Consider the following 21,651-nt stretch of genomic DNA (forward strand, 5'->3'; position numbering starts at 1 on the left):
GGTTGTCAAAGAAAAAAGTTATTATTAATTATTTAATTTGATATTGTATTAATTATTTACAATTAAAAGTTTATATAATTTGACTAAAATTGTTTATTCATTGATAATGATTAAAATTCATAGTTAAATAAACAAAAAAAAATCTAAAATTTAAAGCATATTATTATTCCAATAACGTATAAAATTTAATTGGTTGAAACTATTTTAATAATTTAACTTAATAAAAATATTATAATCAATAATAATTAATTATCTAAAATTATTAAAAATAAAATTTATGGTGCATCGTCTACGATTATTTGATTTACAAGTCATTTTATTTTCGCATTTTAACCAAACCCTGAACAAAATGACGTCTAGTATATAGGCGGGATCGCCGCAAAGCACAATAAGACAAGTTTCTTTAGGAGCCATATATAAACTAAAATTTTGTGCGAGTTCTAGCCGAGGTAGCACTTGCCGCGCAAAGATTCCGCACAGGCGGGGCAGAGTAACCAGACGTAAATGGAGAAGGTTTCTCCCAAGCTGCAAGGCGAACCATGGAGAGTCCTTGAATTCTACAGCGGCATAGGCGGCATGGTACTCTTTCCTCCTACGCCTCTCTCTGTGTCGTTCTCTATCTCAGGCGTATATCTTTACAGCGGCGTTGTTTGTGCATTTAATTCTTACAGAGGTACTCGCTACTGCGTGCTGGCATCGATGCGAAAGTGATACGAGCTTTTGATATTAACAACAAAGCAAACGATGTTTACGAGCACAATTTCGGTGATCGTCCATATCAGGTATGACAGAATCTCCTTCTTACATCGTTTTTTAGATCGATTTGCTTGCTGTCGCAGGAATAAATTTTCGCTGCTTCTCGACATAAAACAATGAAACTGATGTTTTCTTCAAAATTGAATAAATTATCTCCACTCGTGGTTTAAGTAGATTGAATATTAAATTGTTGAATGTTGGAGCTAAGCATATCTAGGTTGTGAGGAATTACCTCCTGCACGCTGATGGATATATTTTTGAAGTGATAAGATTAAGATTGCTAGTATGACTTCACAACGTAAGCGGACGGTACGATAGCTATATGAAGTGTTTTTGTTGGATATTTGATTCAAATGCCTAGCGTCGTGGACTTTCTTTTGAATTTCCGAAGCAAAAGCGTCCTGCATTTCTTTGACATCATTTTCTTCTTCTTGTTTCTTGTTTTTGGAGAACGGTTCCATTACTCATCTGTCGAAGGAGTAAAGTTTTGCTGCTTCTCAGTACAGATAACGAAACAATTCTCTAAGTTCAGAAATGAGATGCCAGTTCTTATCAATCGTGGTTTTAGTAGATTTAAGTTGCAGTTATTGAATGTTGAAACTACGATTGTCTATTTCGTTGGAATTACCTACCTCTGATTGATGGACGTATTTCTTTAGCGATAAGATTACAAATGAAGTTAGTACGAACTCACAACGTAGTGGAGAATATGGTAGCTATATGAAGCATTTCTGTTGGAATCTCTTATTCAAATGACTAGCGTAGTGGATTTTATTATTTCTCTTTGAATTGTCAAACTATAAGCGTTATGCAATCTAGGACATGTAACAGCTCATGCAAGGCTTCCTTTGAATAGGAGTGTCTTTTTTTTTCTTTTTTTTTCTTTTTTTTTCTTTGTACGAGTTATGGTCAAAAGAGACCATTTGTGATTGGTTGAGCTACTGGTAAGATTCAGAATGCACAAAAGAGCTCCAAGAAAGACGCAAATTTTGAGTCTGAAGTATGAACGAGAATCTTTGCATTCTACAATGATGTAGGTGGCACGGCAGCTCTCAATTAAATTCTCATTTTCCTGGTCTGTCATCCTTAGTCCTTGGATCTATTATCTAAATTGGAGTCTAGACATTTAGGATACCTGTAGAAATTCTTACATTTCGCCAGCGAACTTTTTTTAACTAGGAGCGTTAGTTTTTCCTTTTAAGCTTAGTTATTATAGTCAAAAGCAACCTTGTTCCCTTGGTTGAGCTAATGGTAAGATTTAGAAAGCAAATGAGAACTATAAGAAAGACATTGAACTAGATATTAAAAAACGAACCATGGAGTGCCCTTGAATTCTTCCGTGGTATAGGTGAATTCTCGTTTTTCCCAACTACGTAGGTCCAACATCCTTAGTTTTTGGATCTATTATCTAATTTGGAGTCTAGAAGTTTGGGATGCTGAAAAAATTATTATATTTCGCATCCATATTGGTCCTCAGAGATTAAACACCTCAATTTTGTGCAAATGACTGAAAGTTCACCACCTTCCTTGCAATTATTAATTTAGGGTTGCATGCTTGAGCATTCATGTAGGTTTGATCAACTCTTTTTTTTTTTCTTAAAAAAAGTTAAGTTTAATCAACTTTCTTGTGGAGTGTTCTACCTAGGAACTAGTTCTTCTTACCTCAGGTCTTTGATCATCAAGGTAATCCATCATCTAATCCTTCCCTTATGATTGATTCTAAATTGATTTGGGATTTTGAGGCTTGACAATCAGGAGTTCTCGTTGGGTGGAATTCCTGTTTGGTAGAAGGGTGGAGAGTTCATATATGCAATTCCTTAGGGTTTCATATCATTTAGAATATGATACTAAATGATTCAAGGTTTTAGTACTTGCCTGTTTAGGGCTTTGATACCAAATGATATGAAACCCTTGAAAACAATGTTTTGTAATTTTTTAGTGCAAAATAAAAGCTCATTTTTAAACTTTTAAATTTTTATCTTAATGAGACACAATATAAAAATGTAAATAAATTTTGTGCAATTTTCTTCGCTTTGGAAATCAAAACTAACATTTATTAGGCTGTTTTCTTTCAAGAACAAAACAGAGCATACGGCTCAAGATTATCCAAAACGTGCTGTTTTGGGTTAATCTTAAGCTTCTTCAGTTTGCATACTACTGGGACAAACTTTGTTCTGTTTTCAAATAAATTTATCATATCATTCTTTTCTAAGAACTTTATTTGGTAGGGTAATATTGAAAGTCTGACTGCTGCTGATATCGACAGCTACCAAGCTCACGTTTGGCTTCTTTCACCTCCTTGCCAACCATATACTAGACAAGGTATGGTTACGAGACAATTGAGAAGTAAGTAAATAATTTGTATCGCCTGCTGTTTGTTTAAGGAAATTTTTGCAAACCGAAAGTACACTTCATACCTACTATTTATTAATATCAAAGTGTCTTAAACTATTGTATATTCTACCAGTTTCAAGCTAAACTTTCAAATAAATGGTTTTGCTACATGCTACTATTGAATGTTTTTCAGTTTTCATTCAATAAAGCACCGTGATAAAGTGAGAAATTTCTACTTGTCAACTATCATTGGGGAACATGCTTCAGAATCAAACTAGTTATATATTAGAGGCTTTATTTTCCAATTTCCAGAATATTCTTTTACAAAGCTAGTTTCTTAGTTAATTTTCCGTAAATTATGATAAATGATTTCCTATTCACTTGAGTTGGGCTGGAAAAATGTTTTAAGCAAAAATGGTAGATTCATGACAAGCACAGTTTAATCTTAGTATATATACTTTTTCAATGATATAATATAGTTTAGATCATTTATTGAAATATATGTTTAGCAATGTATGAAATTCGTTTATTATATCACGGCTTTGCTGCTTTCTATGCGTCAATTAATTATTTTCATATATTCTTGCATTTAACTGCCTTTTCTTTTCATTTAATTCCTATCTATAATAGAGTACGAGTATTGTAAAAGGCACCTTCTAAATAGAATGTCATTGATTTATAAATTGTTGCCAAAACGANTTTTTTTTTTTTTTTTTTTTTTTTTTTTTTTTTTTTTTTTTTTTTTTTTTTTTCTGTGTTTGTTCTCTATCTATAAGACTGTAACATAACAAACTAAAATGTGCATTAGAATAGTTGAAATCCTGATGCTGGAACATTCATACTCATTTTATACATATACAAATGTGTGTAACACACACACCAAGGTTTACAAGCCTTTCACCAGAACAATCTGTCTGCAACCATTTTATGCATGCAATGAAAGTGGATAATTGTGCACCATTTAATTAGGTTTGCAAAAGCAATCTGGCGATGCCCGGGCATTTTCATTCCTCAAAATTCTTGAATTGATGCTTCAAGCATCGAGGCCACCAGTAATGTTATTCATGGAAAACGTCGTTGGCTTTGAGGTATGCTTCTTGAACTTATCTGTGCACTGGAATTTACTTGGCTGATTCGTTGCCATACTTTAGATGCCTTCCTTTTTGTTGCAGACATCTGACACGCATACAAAAATGATTGAGATATTGGAAAAAGCTGGTTTTTCTAGACAGGAGTTTATTTTAAGCCCAATGCAATTTCGTGTCCCATATTCCAGACCGCGGTACTTCTGTCTGGTACCATACTTTACTCACTTTCTTTTCTCTCTGTTCTTACACAGCTTCTCCTGGTTATTGTTAAAAAGTTTCCTTTCACATCTAATTTCCCCAATATCATTACAATTTCATGAGACTTTTGATGCCAATAAAAAGATGCTGCTAGTTTCAATGGCTATGTAGTTTAGCTTTCTGTCCTTGATGATTTATAACTTTAATAATACAGATCACTATGGGTTGGTCTAGTATTCAATAAAGAACATATAGACAATAAAGAGTTCAGTGAGAATGAGTTTAAGTCATAGTAGCCAACTACGTAAGATTTAATATTATACAAATTACCTTAGCAATCAAATGTAGTATGGTCAGGCAGTTGTCCAATGAAAATAGTATATGTGCGCACATATTGGGCCTAGACACTCACAAATATCAGAAAAAAAATAATAAACATCACATCAAATCTCTCAAGGAAGACATCTTTTTAACTCCTAAAGGCAACAATTTTGCCAGGAACGTTTAGGGGAAAAAAAAAACATTAAAGGGTCATAGGAACGTGTTCTTTTGTTGATAACATTAAAGAACATTTTTAACTGGCTTCTTAGGCAACCGTTTTAATTACTTGAAATTCTAAATGAATTATTTTTTGAGTATCATTCATTTTATGTTGTAACCTCCTCATCCTTATCATCATCGTCATCTAAACCAAGACACTAGAAGTTGCCCCTACAGAACTGTTAACTCCTCCCACCTCCTACAAAGCTGCTACATAAATAGTCGCATATTCAATGCACCCCCAACCACATGAAAGATTTATTTGGCGAATTTTCCTTAGTGAGACTGAAGGACTTTTCAGTCTCTGTGGCTGCGGGCTTTCAGGGGAAAATACTCATATAATGGCTAGCAAGATGAAGAATAACACTGGAGAGAAGGGGGCAATAAAAATTTAAAAAAAAAAAAAAAGTTCCAACTTCCCAGGGACATATTCAGCTATTGGTCGGCCTACTCTCGATGCACTTTTAAAATACCCTTGTGGAGTACTCCTGATGACACCGACTGACAAAATATTGAAACTGTGGAATTGTTCCCATATAGAAACTGAGAAAAAGGATTGTGATCGTGCCCCCACTGTGTCATTATCTTGATGAGTGCCTTACTTCTAGCCATTGCTTTAAACCCACTGTAGTCTAGATTAGAAACACTTAGATGGTGGCGTAATATGCATTTGCCTTATTTGTCTGTGAATTAATTGTTTCAAGGCAGATCTTATCATCTGTTTTTTATTTTATTTTCGATTACTTGGTACTGTGAAAAATATGTTTTTCTTACTTACCTAAACTTTAGCTTCTAAATTTATGTGGCAACCTTTTACTTTTGCAGGCTAAAAGGAGGCCTTTATCCTTTCAGACACAATTATGTAATAATCAACTTCTTTGGTCTCCGCGGCCATTGCTCGAGAATTATGCTGACTTAGAAATCATTGAAAGTCATGGATCACAAACAACTTCTGATAAGTTGCTGCTCTCTTGTGAGCCAATATGTAAGTTTCTTGACAATTCCAACCATCAAAACGAGTTTAGTTCTCATGATGCCAGTAGTATTCACAGAGAGGGTGCATTGGAGAAAACCAAGGATGTGGATGAGCAAGACATTGACTCTTTTGGTCAGTATCTCGTCCCATCCAGTTTGATTGACAGATGGGGCAGTGCTATGGGTATCCAGACATATTTTACGTCTAATTGTTATAGTATGATCCATACTATCTCATCACCAGTACTCACTATAGACTATGGATTAGATCCTTAAAATAGTTCAGATATCGTATATCCTGATTCAAGGCGATGCTGCTGTTTCACAAAAAGCTACTACCGATATGTGAAGGGTACCGGCTCACTCTTGGCACCTTTTGAGGTAAAATTTCATCCTTTACATAATAGTTTTGAATGTATGGTCTTGCACCTTTGGTGTGGGGGTACAATAGAGTTGTATTTTTCCCCGAACCCGGAAATGAAGCACGTCCCAAACTTGATGTTGCATGTTAAGCAAACAAAAATCATTGATGCTTCTCATATTTAGATTTCAAGTTTTATTTAGAACCAGATCTATCGTGGTGTTTCTGCAATTTCCCCCCTTGTGTTGATCAGCAGCGATATTCGTCCGTCTAGAATTATTAAATGCAAATTTTATGCAACATCATCTGACTTTTGTTGCTGCAGGTGGAAAGGATGGGTAAGGCTCATTCTCTGAAGGAGCAGAAGCTCAGATATTTTACTCCTAGAGAGGTGCACGATGATTTTATATTAAAGCGATATTGAAATGATTCTTAATTAGATCTCATTTTGCAGTTGTTTCAGTTCATTAATTCGTAGATTTTGTTGCCTTTTATCAAATATTAGGTTGCTAACCTGCATTCCTTTCCGGAAGATTTTGAATTTCCACAGCATATCGGCCTCAGACAACGGTATGTATCTTCATTTTCTCATGGACCCTTTCCCTTCCTCATCGCTCATAGGTTCAACTCTGCAGGCCTCTCTAGACATAATAGTTATGATTTCAAGACGACCAGTTTTTCCTCGTACTGTTAAAAAAACACTTGATTTGAAATGTTGACCTTTCTCGTTAATTAATTCCTTTGATAATTAAAAAAACCAGATTTCAAAAGATAATGGAGTGTTTTGAAATTTTGACCTTTTTCATTAATTAATTCCTTTGATAATAAAACAAAACTTAGGACTTTTAATTATCAGATTTCAAAAGACAATGAAGTGTTTTGAAATTTTGACCTTTTTCATTAATCAATTCCTTTGATAATAAAACAAAACTTAGGACTTTTAATTATCAGATTTCAAAAGACAATGAAGTGTTTTGAAAATTTGACCTTTTTCATTAATTAATTCCTTTGATAATAAAAAAAAACTTGGGACTTTTAATTATCAGATTTTAAAAGACAATGAAGTGTTTTGAAATTTTGACCTTTTTATTAATTAATTCCTTTGATAGCAACAAAAAAAACTTGGGACTTCTAATTATCAAATTTCAAAAGACAAAGGCATCACTGTTTAGGTAGGTGAAATGAGTCATTTAGGGCATGTTTGAGAGTGAGTTCAAAATAGTTAAAATTAATTGTTTCATTCCCATACAATCAAAATTAAGTAATTTTAACTATTTCAAAATCATTTTCAAACATGATCACAAGAACTACTGAAATATTGGTTCAGTAGTTTGGTGCTGTCTTTTTAGTTGTTTTTCCTACACTGATTAAAACTGGCAAACATAGAATTAATAGAACGTTTGTTATTCTGTGCAGCTATGCATTGCTGGGGAATAGTTTGAGCATTGCCGTTGTTGCTCCCTTGCTCAAATATCTCTTCGCTGAGCCATCTTGATTAAAGATTCCATTCCCATCCAAGAATACAAAAATGGGGAGACGTTGGAACAGGCATTGTATTTGTAAACCAAGAGAGCAACCACTAATAGGCACTGTATTTGTTCTTCCGGAGTAATCAATTTTCTAGTGAATTATGTATTAAACTATTTTACTCAACGGAGAGATATATTTCTTGTTCTAAATATAATACTTAGAAAAATAAAATGCAAAAATGGCATTCATATATCAAAACTGTAATCGATAACGGTAGTAAGTACTATATCAAACCAAAACCTACCATGACAATCACTTGGTGAATTACACAACCAACAACTGACCAGACAACCAGAACGACTATAAACACTGAGCCAAAACGACAAACGCTTACTCAAAAGCATCATCGTCTTCATCAGGAAGAGGTTGTGCAGCAGCTTGCGCTAACTCTGCTTCGTGCCTGAAACAAGCACAAGAAAGAAAGCCATTTATTTAAAAATTAACGGGTTAACACAACCTATAAAATAAAGCCCCCCCTTTTCTTCTCAAAATATCCATGAGTTTCAGGGCTGGTTTACTGATTTATTATTCTCACGAATATTCCCATCAAATCTGTTTAGCTTAGAAGTAGCAATTATACGAGCTACTGTGGCTTGGCCTAGTTGTCAAGTGGTAAACAATAAAGTCGTAACACCCATCTCATCAATAACCTAAACCCTATACTTCCATGCAAATTCTAAGACTAGAGGCACGTCTAAATATTAAGGTTACAAAATTAGTTTGTTATCTTACTTTCGAACGAATTTACAATTGAGTCCTTACATTTTACCAGTTGTAATAATTTAGTCTCTATCATGAGTAATATTATTATGGCTTAATGGATTTTCTTACAAATAGGTTTATGAACTACAAAGGCTAAGTCTTTGTGTAATAAAAATTTATTTCTTATGAGATTTATCTTGGTATGGACTTAATTGTTATAAATTTATAAGTACAAGTATGAGAACTAGATTGTTACATGTTTGGATTAAATTTTTACTTCTATGAAAGCTTAGGAACCAAAAGTGATATTTAATAAATAATAAAAAATTAATGAGTTAATAGTTGAGTTACTTACTGTGCTTGTACAGCCATATCAATTTGGACTTCAGGAGGAGCCAGGGCAGGTGATTCGACGAACTGGAGCTCCGTGTTCCTGCAAGTTACAGTAAAAGACGAATTCATTTGTCAATGAGTCTAACAGATGAGACTATATGTACGTCAGAGAAAGACTGACCAAAATTACATCAAACTAACACTAACAACAGAACATACCCGGCAAGCTTTCTGGCAAGGTACAAAAAGGGCTTCTCAAAGTTGTAATTACTCTTTGCAGAGATTTCGTAATATTGGAGATTTTTCTTCCTGTGGAAAGTCACCTGCTTTGCTTTAACCTGTCTATTTTTCACATCGACCTTGTTTCCACACAATACGATCGGTATGTTCTCACAAACCCTAATAATGCAAAGCAAAGCCAACTTTAGGACCAACACAATACAAAAAGACGGGAAAATTGTTTTTTCTTTTATGTATTTTCCTTCATTTTACACATATTAAAAGTTGAAGGAAAATTGTTTCATACAAGCCTGAGTTTTCAAGTGATAAGAACACAATACCTGCAAAGATCACGGTGCCATGTTGGAACATTTTTGTACGTTAAACGAGCAGTGACATCAAACATGATGATGGCACACTGCCCATGAATACTGAAAAATCCAAAAAAAGGAAGAAAAAAAAACACGGTTAGAAAAAATATGCTTATTAGAACAAATAAAATCGAAATATAGTAACGAAAAGGCCAAAACAATCACATAACAAAACTTGTCAGAATAGATTAAACCGAAGGAGTTATCAACAAAGCAACAAGTAAGCTGATCAAAATGGACAAAACAGACGCACTAAGGAGAAAGCAAGTATAATTAATTGAAATCACAATAATACTGAAGTAGCGTAGAAGTGTAGGAAGACATGGAAAAGTAATCAATTAATTGAAGTCACACAAGCGTAGCACAGCACCACATCAAATTCTAAGAGAACTACAGTACATCTTGGTTCCTACATATTGCAACAGTACAACATAGAATCTGCATTTCTTACTATAATATCAACGTTTAAAATACAATATGAACAGAGTGATAAGAAATGCTTATCTCTGCAGAGCTCGTGAGAGCACACAAAGAGAAGTTAAAGCTAGATGCATAATATCATAGTAAAACAATGTCTTTGTCACAACAGTTCATAAAGGAATTCCAAACAAAATTTTGGAAGATGACCGCTTCCAACAAAACAACTCAAAATTAAGATATCAAAACACTTTATACACTTTCCGTGAAAAACAAATTCCACATTTCTATTAATATCCTTACATTTTCTCTAATCTTTTTCATCATGTTCATGTGAAAACGAACGAAATTAGAAATGTTGAACGTAAACATGCCAGCCAAATTATAACATACGATGCTTCTTAAACAAAAAGTCAGATAGAGAGAAACAGAAGACTAGCAGAAATAATCCACCAAAAACTTGATGATTTTAAGCAGCGATCATAATGTAGCAGTAAACAAGGTTCGTGAAATTCAAAAGGCATCTTGACATTCCCACCGATGGTATTGAGCTAGGTATTAGGCTCACGAAAGAACTGGATAGACTACACTGTAATACAATTCCATTGTAGAAACTACTAGAAAACAAGACCAAAAAGAAGCACTAGATTTCAGCAAATATAAATATTCAGTAACCAAATCTCTCGTACGGAAAACACAATAACTTCAGAGCGTGCAAGCACAATGATCAGTCCACATGGAAAAATACCGCTCCAACAATATGTTCCAGCGTATTCAGAGTAAAAATCTTTGTCATGAACCAGAAAAAAAGTTGATAAAATACACAAACACTTACTAGTAACCATCGCGAAGTCCACCAAACTTCTCCTGACCAGCGGTATCCCAGCAGTAAAACCTTATCTTTCCATAGTTCGTAAAGAAGTCCAGTGGATGAACTTCAACTCCGATTGTCGCTATACAAATCAAGTCACACAAGATATTAATACTACTTCATCCTTACAAATGTATCATTCAATAAACGACGATCGACTAATTAACAACGTAGTTCATTCTTACGTTCATATTTCTTCTCGAACTCTCCAGTAAGATGACGTTTAACAAAGGTTGTCTTCCCTGGATCAGGATACAATCCTCCGTTAGAGGTTAATGACATCATTACAATAAACAAAAAGCTGTAAAACAGAAATGCATAGATCTAACAATCTCTAATCTCAAAATACACATGAAGCAAGTTACGCCTTCCAATAAAAAGCCTAGTCCAATAGCCTGTTTATGCATCATCTCCAATCTCATTCATACGCTAAGAAAAATGGAGAAAGAAGGCACAATTTCTATTCTACTAAAGAAGATATAGTTCAGTAAAAGCCGAGGAGCAGCATCATATAATTCTGGTTCCTAAAAACTACACAAACATGGAAAATCGTGCTAAAGTGCCGAGAAAATGAAACTAATAAATCTATGTCCATACCTGTTCCACCATCGCCAACAATTACAAGCTTGAAGCTAGGATACTCCACGGTGGCCTGATTTGGCAGCGCCTGAGCAAAGCAATGAAACCGAAACTAAGTAGAAGCATTGAAAACATCGAATGATAGGCGGAAAAGGAGAGCAGAGAGAAGAAATCTAACCATCGACAATGTCTATCTGGAACTGCGGATTAAGAAATGAAGATAACAGCGTAGAATTTTAGACGAACAAAAGGTCAGTAATGGTAGGCAGAGTGTTACGGACGGTCGTAGGAGGTCTTTTATACTCAGTGAAGGGAAGGAGTTCGACTTTTATTTGACGCGATTTTCTGCACCCTTGGATTCAAGTCCCGCTTCAAAATCCCGCTTGAATTTCAGCCCTACACGTGGCGATCATAATAATAAAGAGTTAGAAGGTTTATCGAATTGGGCTTGGGCCCAACAATTGTGGGCTTTGAGATTGACATAGGAAGGTATACTGAATTTTGAAGAGAAAAATATTTATTTTAATATTATTTAATTTAGTCCTTATATTTTAAAAAAAAAAAAAAAAAAATTATTTTGGTTCCAAATTTAGTTTCTTAATTTTTTTTTTTCTAAATTTTATTTTATTTTTATTTTTTAAAAAAATAGATCAAAATAGAAATTAAAAAAAAAAACTAACCACCAATGAGCCAAAACTTTTAATTATAAATAAAAATATAATGTCTAATTATTTCCTAAAACTAGATATACCAGTTAGTTATGAATTTAACTTTAAATAGTAAAATAAAAATAATAAAACTTATTTTAATGTATTATTAATAAATAAAAAAATTAATCCGGTAATTTTTTTTCATTAAAAATTCGTTTTTCTCTGCCTTAAACCATAAATTTACCCATCTAAGAAACGACAAGATCCATTTTCTATAAAAACATATAAATTTTTAATTATATAAAATAAATAAAAATTGATTTAAATCAGCCGAAACAGTGACAGGTGACGACAAAATAAATGAAAATTAGAATTTAAATTTAAAAAGAAAAAAAATATATATTAATCATGAAATATGGTAATTGTAATTCATTAAAAAGTAATTAAAAAAAATCGATTTAAGTCGATTTTTTTTTCCACATGACAATTACAGAAAAACCGCTCCGCCTTAAAATCACACTATTATATAGAAAGCCCTATCCGATCCGCATACATTATATATATTTAATTATATTTTGTATTAATTACTATATAATTATTTATTAATTTTTCCGCTAAAACCCCTCTTTTTTCTCTTCCCTTCTCTTTTGTTTCTTCTTCTTCTTCTTCTTCTTCTTGAAGACTACAAGCAAAACCACTCACAGAGAAGATCGCCTTCAATTTTCTTACTATTATTATATATTCAAATCTCCATCCATTTTCTTCCTCTTCATCACGCCTTAGGGTTTCGAACGCTCAACAATCTCACCTTATCGAGCACCGGCCCGCACAGCGACGAGAAATCATCGCTTCGCATGGTGTAAAATGTGCTCAGGAACATAATCCGCGTCCTCGTCGACTCCGCCTGGAATTTTAGCGCCGCTGGTTTCGATCCGCCGTTTCCTTTCGACTGGTACGGCACTTTCAGTGTATTCTTTCCGGCGAACGCTTCAACCACCATGGATCCTTCACACGAGTTGCTCGCATCGCCGACGACGAACGACAGGATGTAGGTTTTTCCCGGAATCGTACGGACGATCTGAGCTATCGCGCTTTCTTTTCCGGCGACGAGCTCGACGGCGCGCTTCCCGCTTGGGACGGAGAAGTGGTCGGAATCGATGTATTTGACAGCTTTGAGAGATTCAACCATCCAGCCGGGGATCGGAGAGTGGTCGTCTTCGATGTTCGGTGGGACCAAAACGCCTGACGACGCGTTTGGGAACACGTATGGGCCGACTTCGAAATCCCCATTCTTCACCAGATTATCTGTCGAATGCAAAACGACGACGTTTTCAATCACTGGAAAATTCCAAAATCTTCAAGAATCATATCAATAAAACAACCGAATCGATTAACAGGTTGGAGCAATCAATGAACACTGCCCACATGGTTACAGAGACAATAAATTCAAGCAACTACTGACTGAGCAATTAATTTTTCTATAATGAAATTCCACAGAATGAGCAATTAATTTTTAGAACAGAGACTCACCATTGGAGGCCTTGGGAGGGTAGAGGGTTTTAATGGCAATGGCGTCGATGAGAGGGCCACAGGCGGGGTCTTCCTCCTCGCCGGGGTTATGGATGAGAATAGCTACCTCGTCGGAGGTGGCTTGGAAGGCCCAAGCGTACAAGTCCCAGCCATTGCTGTTGTACAGAGTTTGCATCGGCAGGACACCCCAGTCGGGCGCAACAGAGATGTTGAGGCGCTCCTCTTGAGCGCAGGTTCGAGCGGCGCTGAACGTGATGGAATAGTAAAGCCCTTTCACTACTTTGACCTTCTGCTTGATCGACGCCTCGTTCCCTAGCCGGACGGCGAACGCCCCCTCCGGCACTACCAGCAACATGTCGCCTTGTTTCTGCCCTGACTTTATGTACTCCACGAAACCTGAAATCTCCCATTCCGGTATTGCATATGGCCCTTTCACCACCGTCCCGTTCATGTCCGACGCCTTTGGACCTCTCTCGAAATCCCCATTTGGCAAATACCCTGAAAAAAACATAAATTAAATTTTAAATTTTAAATTTTAAATTAAAGACATCATTCAAACAAAATTCAAAGTCGGGCATTTTGTACAATATAATTAAAAAAAAAATGGTTAAAATTGAAAAATCATGTGGGGATTTGGGGATCCCAATTTCCCATCAGCTTATAAAGCGCCAGCGAAGCAGTGGGGCCCATCTCCAAATTCAATCACAACCGTCCATAAAACGAAATCTGTATACACAGCTTTATCGTGTCGGTCTGGATTTGTTGATATTTCGCTATCACGTGACCGACTGGACTCCCAGCTCGGTCGGATTGGTCATTATCCATAGAAAGTAAACTCTACGCTCAAGGGACAATTTTGTAAAAAAACACATTATTATTTAAAATTATTTTAATGCTATTTTAAAATAATCGTATTTGCTCACGCAGAAAGTAAACAGGAACTGAAGTTCCTAATCAAAGGAACAAAAAACGCAATATTCCGGTGAGAAGGTGATCGGAGAGTAAGAAGCGGTAGAGGAAGCTTACCGTCGACGAGGCTGAGAGCGGGATGGAAGGCGGTGGAGAGAAGCACCGACAAGAAGATGACGGCGGCGTTCTGCATTGTGGAAGTTCTCTTAAGAAAGAGAGAGAGAGAGAGAGAGAGAGAGAGAGAGAGAGAGAGAGGGAGAGAGAGAGACGGAGGGAGGAGAGATGCCGAGAGTGAATGAGGGGGAGAGGGAGATTATATGCATGGGAGGATACAAAGAAGCCCTTGGGGTTGGCGAATAATAACGGAAGTTGCCATCGATGAAATACTGAATATGAGGAACTTGTCGTTTATGTGCCCTAAATGGTTAAAATAAATAAATAAATAAATAAATAAGACCGGAAAATGGGACAAAAGCCTGTTAATCACATGGTTTTCTCTGTCGCCCTCTTAATAATCCAATTTTCCCCTCGAATTTTTCAAAATTCACTCCTTTTTCCACATTTTTTTCCCTCAACTTTTGATTAATTAAGTCTCAGGACAAAACTTGTTATATATAAAAAAAAATAATGTTTTAAAAAAGGAAAACAAACTTCTATTATTGATAGTTTTTACCAACTTTAAATACAATAATATAATTTGTAAATGGTCTATTTAGCTCCTATATTTGAGAATAATTTTCACTTAATTTCAATAATTTAAAAAAAAAATTAATTGGGTGGTCCATTTAGTTTGAATTTAAATTTTATTATTTAATATAAATATATTTTAAATAATTTTATTAAGCTTCTTTTTGTCTTCAAAATTATTTTTTAATCGTACGTCAAGTTAACTATTTCAACGTATCATATTAGAGGTTTATCTAACTAAATTTATACCGTAAGCGTAATGTCAACCAATTATTTGTAAATTAAGCAAAATCTCGAAGTTAATTTTTTTTAAAATATTAATTTTCTAGTAAATTTATATATTTAACCCATTTAAAACGACATCAACTAAATTTATAATTTTGAAAATTTAAGGACCAGTCACATCCGAGCTTCAAAGTTTAAGGTCTAGATTTGTAACGGATAAAAAAAAATGTAAACGGCAAATACATTGGCATAGCCCGATCGCCCATGTGCACCAATAGAGAGCAATTCAATCATCAAAGAACTACACGATCATCCCCAACAATATAAGTTTAAAAAATGAATCATGAGATTTCAAGTGTTTGTAAATACGAGAACAACCCCATGTGCACTAATCGAGGAATAATTGCATATTTTAAATTTAATTATCCCTAGATATCACCTACACAAACTATACGATATGCATGTATTATTTTTAATCATATAGTTATTTTAATTAGCTCCACATAAAATATTGTTTTACTTGATTTGGTTTTTAAGTGATCCTATAACTGTATTATCAAGAATGCTTAGTTTAATAGTGTGTCGGGTTTGATTGACCTGTCATTTGATCTCTTTGATTATGTATTAATTTATTTATAAAGTAAAAATAAACTATAAAATTGATCTATATCTATATATGGATCGAACAAAAATGTCGTTTCTAGATTCGTAAGTTTAAAATATTTATAGGATCGTTTAGTCACATGGAAAGTTTACGATCTATGGACTTCGGTCAAATTTTAAAATATTAATTAAAAGTGAATAACAAATCCTATAACAATTAAATTTATAATTTAATATCAAATATTACTTTTAATTTTTTTAAAATGTATTTATTAAAATAGTGAATGAAAAATATTTTAGAAAAATTAAAAAAAGAAAATTCCAAGAAAATTTCCCAAGAAGAGAAGGTTGAAGAAAAGCAAAGGAACATGGCACGAGGGGCGGTGGGGCCCAGGAAGTGTACTGAAAACGACACAATCCCATGAACATGAGAGCTCCATAAGTTCGTGGCTGGTTCCTACTGGGCCTCTTCCATTTAATTAAACGAATTTACCTTCTCGAAGTGGGCCGGGTCGGGTTTAAGTCTCGTCTGTTTCTGCATGTGGTCGACAGGATTCGAACCACCGCCCTTCAACCTTCATTTTTTTTTTTTTAATTAATTTGTATTAAATGAACTTTTTGGACTTTTCTAGTTCGCCTATCTCTCTCATTCCACCGTCTTAAATCTGAATTAGGTTTAAGTTTTGGTTTAATTTGAAATTTCCATATTCTTTCCTGTTAAATAATAAATGTAATTTAGGACTTTATTGATAAATACTTCAAATTTTAATTTAATATTTAAACAGTGAATAAACTTTTTTATATTTTAAAAATTTACAAATTATTACCCATAAAATAAAAAATTTATTATTTCGAATATTTAAAAAAAAAGGTTGGATTTAGTTATAATATATAAGGTTAAAACCTTATTTATTATGTCCATTTAAAATGAATTATTCAAAAATCATTTGATCATACAATAGTTGATTATTAAAATTTTTATTAAGAGAACTTAGTACCTTTTAAGGTTAAATTTAAACCTTTGAAATTTAATACCTACCCTTTATTTGTTTCTCTTAAAAATGTATTTATAATTCGTATAATGATTTGAACCTCATAACATGTTTAAATTAATTTTAATTTTAATTTTATATTTTTACAAAACGTAAAATAATCAACACTTTACATTTAACAATGTACTAATAATAAATAAGTCATTAATATTCAAGTACCAAATATTCTAAAATATTAAATCATAATTTTTAAATTTAAAGCAATGTTTAAGTAAAGACTGTAAAAATGATTTATGGAGTCTAAGGAGAAAAAATGGATTATTAAATATTGTATTCTAAATAATGCTATGACATTAAATAATAAAATAAATGCATACAATTAAGTGAGAGTTAGTAAAAAAATAATTACCGAGTTCATTTACTTTCCATTTTTAGTGGAATTTTATGAGAAAATAAAAAATTGGACTGTCTGTTGAGATTCCATTTGACCAAACATAAGTCAAACATGAAAAATAAAAAGANAAAAAAAAAAAAAAAAAAAACCCTAAAAGGTTCGATCGTGGTTAAAATGATTTGCTTAATAATAATAATAATTTTATTCTATAAACTTTTAAAATATGGAATATTTTAATTCACATAAAAAAATTTCATAAATTTAGTATATAACAACTTAATTTTAATAATTTATACAAATTTAGTTTATCGATTCATTAAATTTTAGTAATATTCGTTACGTCGTAAATTAGTTATACGACAAATTTTTTATTCTATATATATTATTTTATGATGAGATAAAATAAACTAAATAACTTATTAGGAAAAAGAGAAAAATATATATGCTTCTTTATTTGTTCCATCCGTGGGTAATAAATTTGAAATATTTAAAATAGATAAAGAGAAAATCCATTTAATATAAATAATAAAATTAAACATTAAAAAGAAGAAAAAAAAAAAAGTTTTGGATAATAAAGTAAAAAACTGTCTTTTTGTAGAACAAAATGGGGAGAGGATTCAAGAGCAAGGAGTTACGTAGGCATCAAACCCAAAACGACTGCGTTTCGTGTCTCGTGGAGCGCATCACCTTTTTTAAAAAATAAATCAAATAAATGGTAAGAGACATTCCTAAATCGAAATTTAATTATTTTGTTTGATGTTAATTAAATGAAAGGAAAATAATAAAATTTCGAAATTGTTAGCAAATATATTTAGTTTGATTATTCATTTATTTAATTATATTTTTTTAATCAATCAAACTGAATTTCTCTTGACTTTTATAATTTATTAAAACATTAATAAATAAAAAATTATAATATTTTTAGGAAATTTAAGGGAATATATGATATGGATTTGATTTTGAAGGGAAGATGGGCATGTGACTTTGCCGTGGATTCGGAATCCCCACACATGCATATATTTATTGCTATTTATTTTTATTATTATCTTAAATATTGTTCTATTTTTATAAAATAATTTTAAAATTTATAAACTAAAATGGTATTTGAGCTATTATTTTATTTTTCTCGAAAGAATAATATTATTGTGTGTGTGTATCAAAATAAAATAAAAGGGACAAAATCTTTCTTAAATTACACAAAACTAGAAATAGGAAGAGGCCAGAAGAGTGGCCACGTGTAAGTGTTGAGACACGTAGCTCTCAAGGTCAGGCATCCCAATAATGGCGGCTGTCAGGTGAAGGGCCGGAATATTGGGCCTATGGGCCCAAAGTTGGTGGGGGCCTTGAAAATCATTTGACGTTTTCGGGTTAGATCTGAGTTGAGCCCATTAAGGCCTTTTTTTTTTATTATGACTTACAAGCCTACCGGCTACCGACGCGATTTCGTTGGCTAGATCCAGTGGTGATGCGACTATCCACGTGCTCATGTCGCATTAATTAAGGTTGTCTCTCAAGATAAGATGTTAGGCCTACTTGGCAATTCCCCAATATATCACAGTTTTTGGTTCCATCTATTTTCCATTGCTTATTTATCCATTTTATGCATAAAAAATAATAAATATATTTTTAAAAAGAAAGGGATTGCCACGTGGCTCAATCACCTAAAGACATCTGTTTGAACCATAGCTCGGACTTGAAGAAGTGAATGTATAGAAAGCGTCCCAAACTCGAACCGACAAGAGGTTAGAAGGCCGACTTGTGTTCAATAGCTCATAAGTCGTGTAAAAGTGATAATCATTGATGAACTATATAATATGGTCCTGTGGTCGAATAAAAGGTGTCTATCTAGATTCACGATTAAGCTCAATAAGGCAAGCACTCCGAGCTGGGTGAGATAGCTAGTTAGACATGACGTGGTGGGTGAAAGCACAGTCTAAATATGATATTTACGTCTATGTCTAGACATGGAGTTTTGTAATTCTCGTTCTTCTCTATTATTTATTTTTCAACCTTCCTGGCATAAATTAGATAATGCTAAAACTACTACAGCACAGTCAATGATTTTATACTATCCAAAAATAAATATTAACTATTTTATCAAATAATTTATTTAATACAAAACTCAATATAAAACACATTTATTCTATTAACTCCTTCCAAAACTATTTTTTTTACCATTTTTTATTTTAAAACCAACAAGTATAATTAATGAAAACAGGGAAGAGATCAAAATATTTACGATAATTCTCAAAGTATAAAAGAAAAAAAAAAAAAAAACCATAAATGGAGAGATTTGGTCTCGCCACCAACTGACAATGTCAACTTCCAAACAATATGTATATACATATACATACATATATATATATATATATATATATATATATCAGCTTCTCTCACACCTATTATTGATCCACTAAAATTCTGTCTTTCTCTCTCTAACTTTAAAACAAAGACGTGAGAATTGAAAGGGATGGAAAATTTAGAAGAAATGAAACCAAATGGTTAAAGAAGAACAGAAAAACAAGGAGGGAGATGGGTCTTATAATTGTGTATGGCGGCGGCGGAGCTAAAGATCACCGCTCGACCGTCGATTTCCAGATTCAATTTGCTCGGAGATGGCGGCGGAGGAGCTGAAGGTCGCCGGCCACCTTCCGGCCGGCTGCATTGCTTTGACTCTAAACCAAACCACGAAGATGGAAATTGAAAATGACAGAGGGCAATTGCACGTGCACACATTTATGCCCCGATCGTCTACTTCAATTTTTATTTATTTATTTTATTTTATTTGTGGTTGAAAATGAGAATAAATTCTGAATTTATTTGTACATTCGGTGGTCCTAATATTTTAGATTGATATTTACTAACCAACCATAAGATGAATGTTTTTTTTTTAATCTTAAAAAGTTGTTGACTTTATAAATGATTCAATATCAGTAACATCCAAGTAAATTCGTGTTCTTTGACTTCGATTTTATAAGTTTTCGCAGAACAATATTTTCGATTTTATATGTGAACATCGTGATAAATATGTGAAAGACATTCTTTCATAATAATTCGACAAATCAAGAGGAGGTTGAAAATCAAAAGTAAATTGTTTCAATACACCATGGCTCGGCTGATTGGTGGAGCTTTGCATTGATCAAGAGCACATCATGAATTTTCAAAAGCTTGACACAATCGCACTTTCGAAGGGACTAGCGATTGTTCGGCACTCACTTTCGAAGGAACTAGCGATTGTGCGGCACTCACTTTCGAAGGGACTAGCGATTGTGCGACACTCACTTTCCAACGACATATGATCGAGCCTCTAGCCTCGGTGTTAAAAGAAGGTTTTAGAAAACGAGGAGAGAGAGAGATTTTTGAAAGAGACGTTAAGAGAAAGATAACGACTTAGCATATATAACCTTGGGTAGAAAAAAGTTGGTTTAGAGATAATTGATGAGTACTAATTTTTATTAATAAAGATAAGGAGGTGTTAATAACAATTTTAAAATCTCATGAGTATTTTTATTAATGGTAAGAGTATTTTTGAAACATTATTAAATAAAATAAATTAATAATAAAGGTACTTCTTAGTTTTAGTTTTTATTTTCTTTTTAATTTTTAAATTTAGAGTTTAGTGGAAAAGTTGACAGATAAGTCACCCTTACTGCCACTCGACAGAACCGTACATGAGATTTTCACCTCATACGGCTCCTCGTTCAATTCTTTCGAAGTCATTGGATCCTTTTCCTCGTTCGAGAATCTCCTCCCCTCTTCCATTCCGTCCCGAAGAGTGACCGGGACCAATTCAGTCACGTTTTCATTCATTTGAAGAAAAAGTACTAAATTTAGTGGTATTTTTATTCATTTAACAAATCGAGGTTTTTATCGTTAGCTGAAAGGATAATTTCCCGTTAAAAGGATATTTATTTAGGAGGAACGTCGGCCCATTAAGATCTAGCACTAAAAAGACCAAGAGAAGCCCAATCTTGACCAGCCCATCATTCTCGGCCCATATTATCCGGTCCAATAAGTTGAAGCCCAATACAAAAGGCCACACACCAAACCACGGAGATGAACTTCAGCTTAGTTCAGAAGGCTACTGTGTTTTTTTTTTTTTTAAACCTGTGCTAAATTTGGTAATGCATATTATTTTGATTATTTTATATAAATATAAATATTTAAATATAATAATTTACAATAATTTTTACTATTTTTGAAACAAAAGGATAGAAAAAAAAAACTAATAAAATTAGGTTCACACCACTTAGTGTTCTTTTTTTTAGGTTCAACGATTGATATATTTGTTTGGACATACATATTAGACAAACACGAAGTTCAGACTTAAACCCACAGGTTCGGGCTCGAGCCCGGGCTCTGATTATATACCATCACTGCTCAAACT

The 21,651-nt window shown here is 33.4% G+C and overlaps 3 protein-coding genes across 4 annotated transcripts; 1 reads left to right on the forward strand and 2 right to left on the reverse strand.

Moving 5' to 3' along the window:
• The first annotated feature begins 424 nt into the window (after window positions 1–424).
• LOC111805612 (tRNA (cytosine(38)-C(5))-methyltransferase) lies at window positions 425–7,931 on the forward strand. Of its 2 annotated transcripts, none has more exons than XM_023690744.1 (10): window positions 425–579; window positions 672–782; window positions 2,985–3,078; window positions 4,060–4,178; window positions 4,263–4,385; window positions 5,742–6,075; window positions 6,178–6,272; window positions 6,578–6,643; window positions 6,758–6,822; window positions 7,669–7,931. In XM_023690744.1, the coding sequence occupies exons 1-10, from the start codon at window positions 505–507 to the stop codon at window positions 7,745–7,747; spliced, it is 1,161 nt and encodes a 386-aa protein (XP_023546512.1). In that variant the 5' UTR covers window positions 425–504; the 3' UTR covers window positions 7,748–7,931. The 2 variants fall into 2 exon arrangements, with proteins under 2 accessions (XP_023546512.1, XP_023546513.1); XM_023690745.1 differs by having other exon boundaries at window positions 437–579; window positions 3,023–3,078.
• Window positions 7,932–7,946: 15 nt separating this feature from the next.
• On the reverse strand, window positions 7,947–11,595 carry LOC111805613 (GTP-binding nuclear protein Ran-3-like). Its single transcript, XM_023690746.1, has 8 exons — window positions 11,453–11,595; window positions 11,293–11,362; window positions 10,881–10,937; window positions 10,660–10,777; window positions 9,378–9,467; window positions 9,037–9,216; window positions 8,840–8,917; window positions 7,947–8,182 (listed from the first exon to the last, which is right to left on the reverse strand). Exons 1-8 carry the CDS (start codon window positions 11,453–11,455, stop codon window positions 8,113–8,115), a joined length of 666 nt encoding a protein of 221 aa, XP_023546514.1. The 5' UTR covers window positions 11,456–11,595; the 3' UTR covers window positions 7,947–8,112.
• A 731-nt stretch (window positions 11,596–12,326) lies between these two features.
• LOC111806058 lies at window positions 12,327–14,633 on the reverse strand. Its single transcript, XM_023691406.1, has 3 exons — window positions 14,481–14,633; window positions 13,455–13,952; window positions 12,327–13,229 (listed from the first exon to the last, which is right to left on the reverse strand). Exons 1-3 carry the CDS (start codon window positions 14,554–14,556, stop codon window positions 12,697–12,699), a joined length of 1,107 nt encoding a protein of 368 aa, XP_023547174.1. The 5' UTR covers window positions 14,557–14,633; the 3' UTR covers window positions 12,327–12,696.
• Between the last annotated feature and the right edge of the window lie 7,018 nt (window positions 14,634–21,651).

Source organism: Cucurbita pepo, chromosome LG11 (genome assembly GCF_002806865.2).
Source record: "Cucurbita pepo subsp. pepo cultivar mu-cu-16 chromosome LG11, ASM280686v2, whole genome shotgun sequence".
NCBI lineage: Eukaryota > Viridiplantae > Streptophyta > Magnoliopsida > Cucurbitales > Cucurbitaceae > Cucurbita > Cucurbita pepo.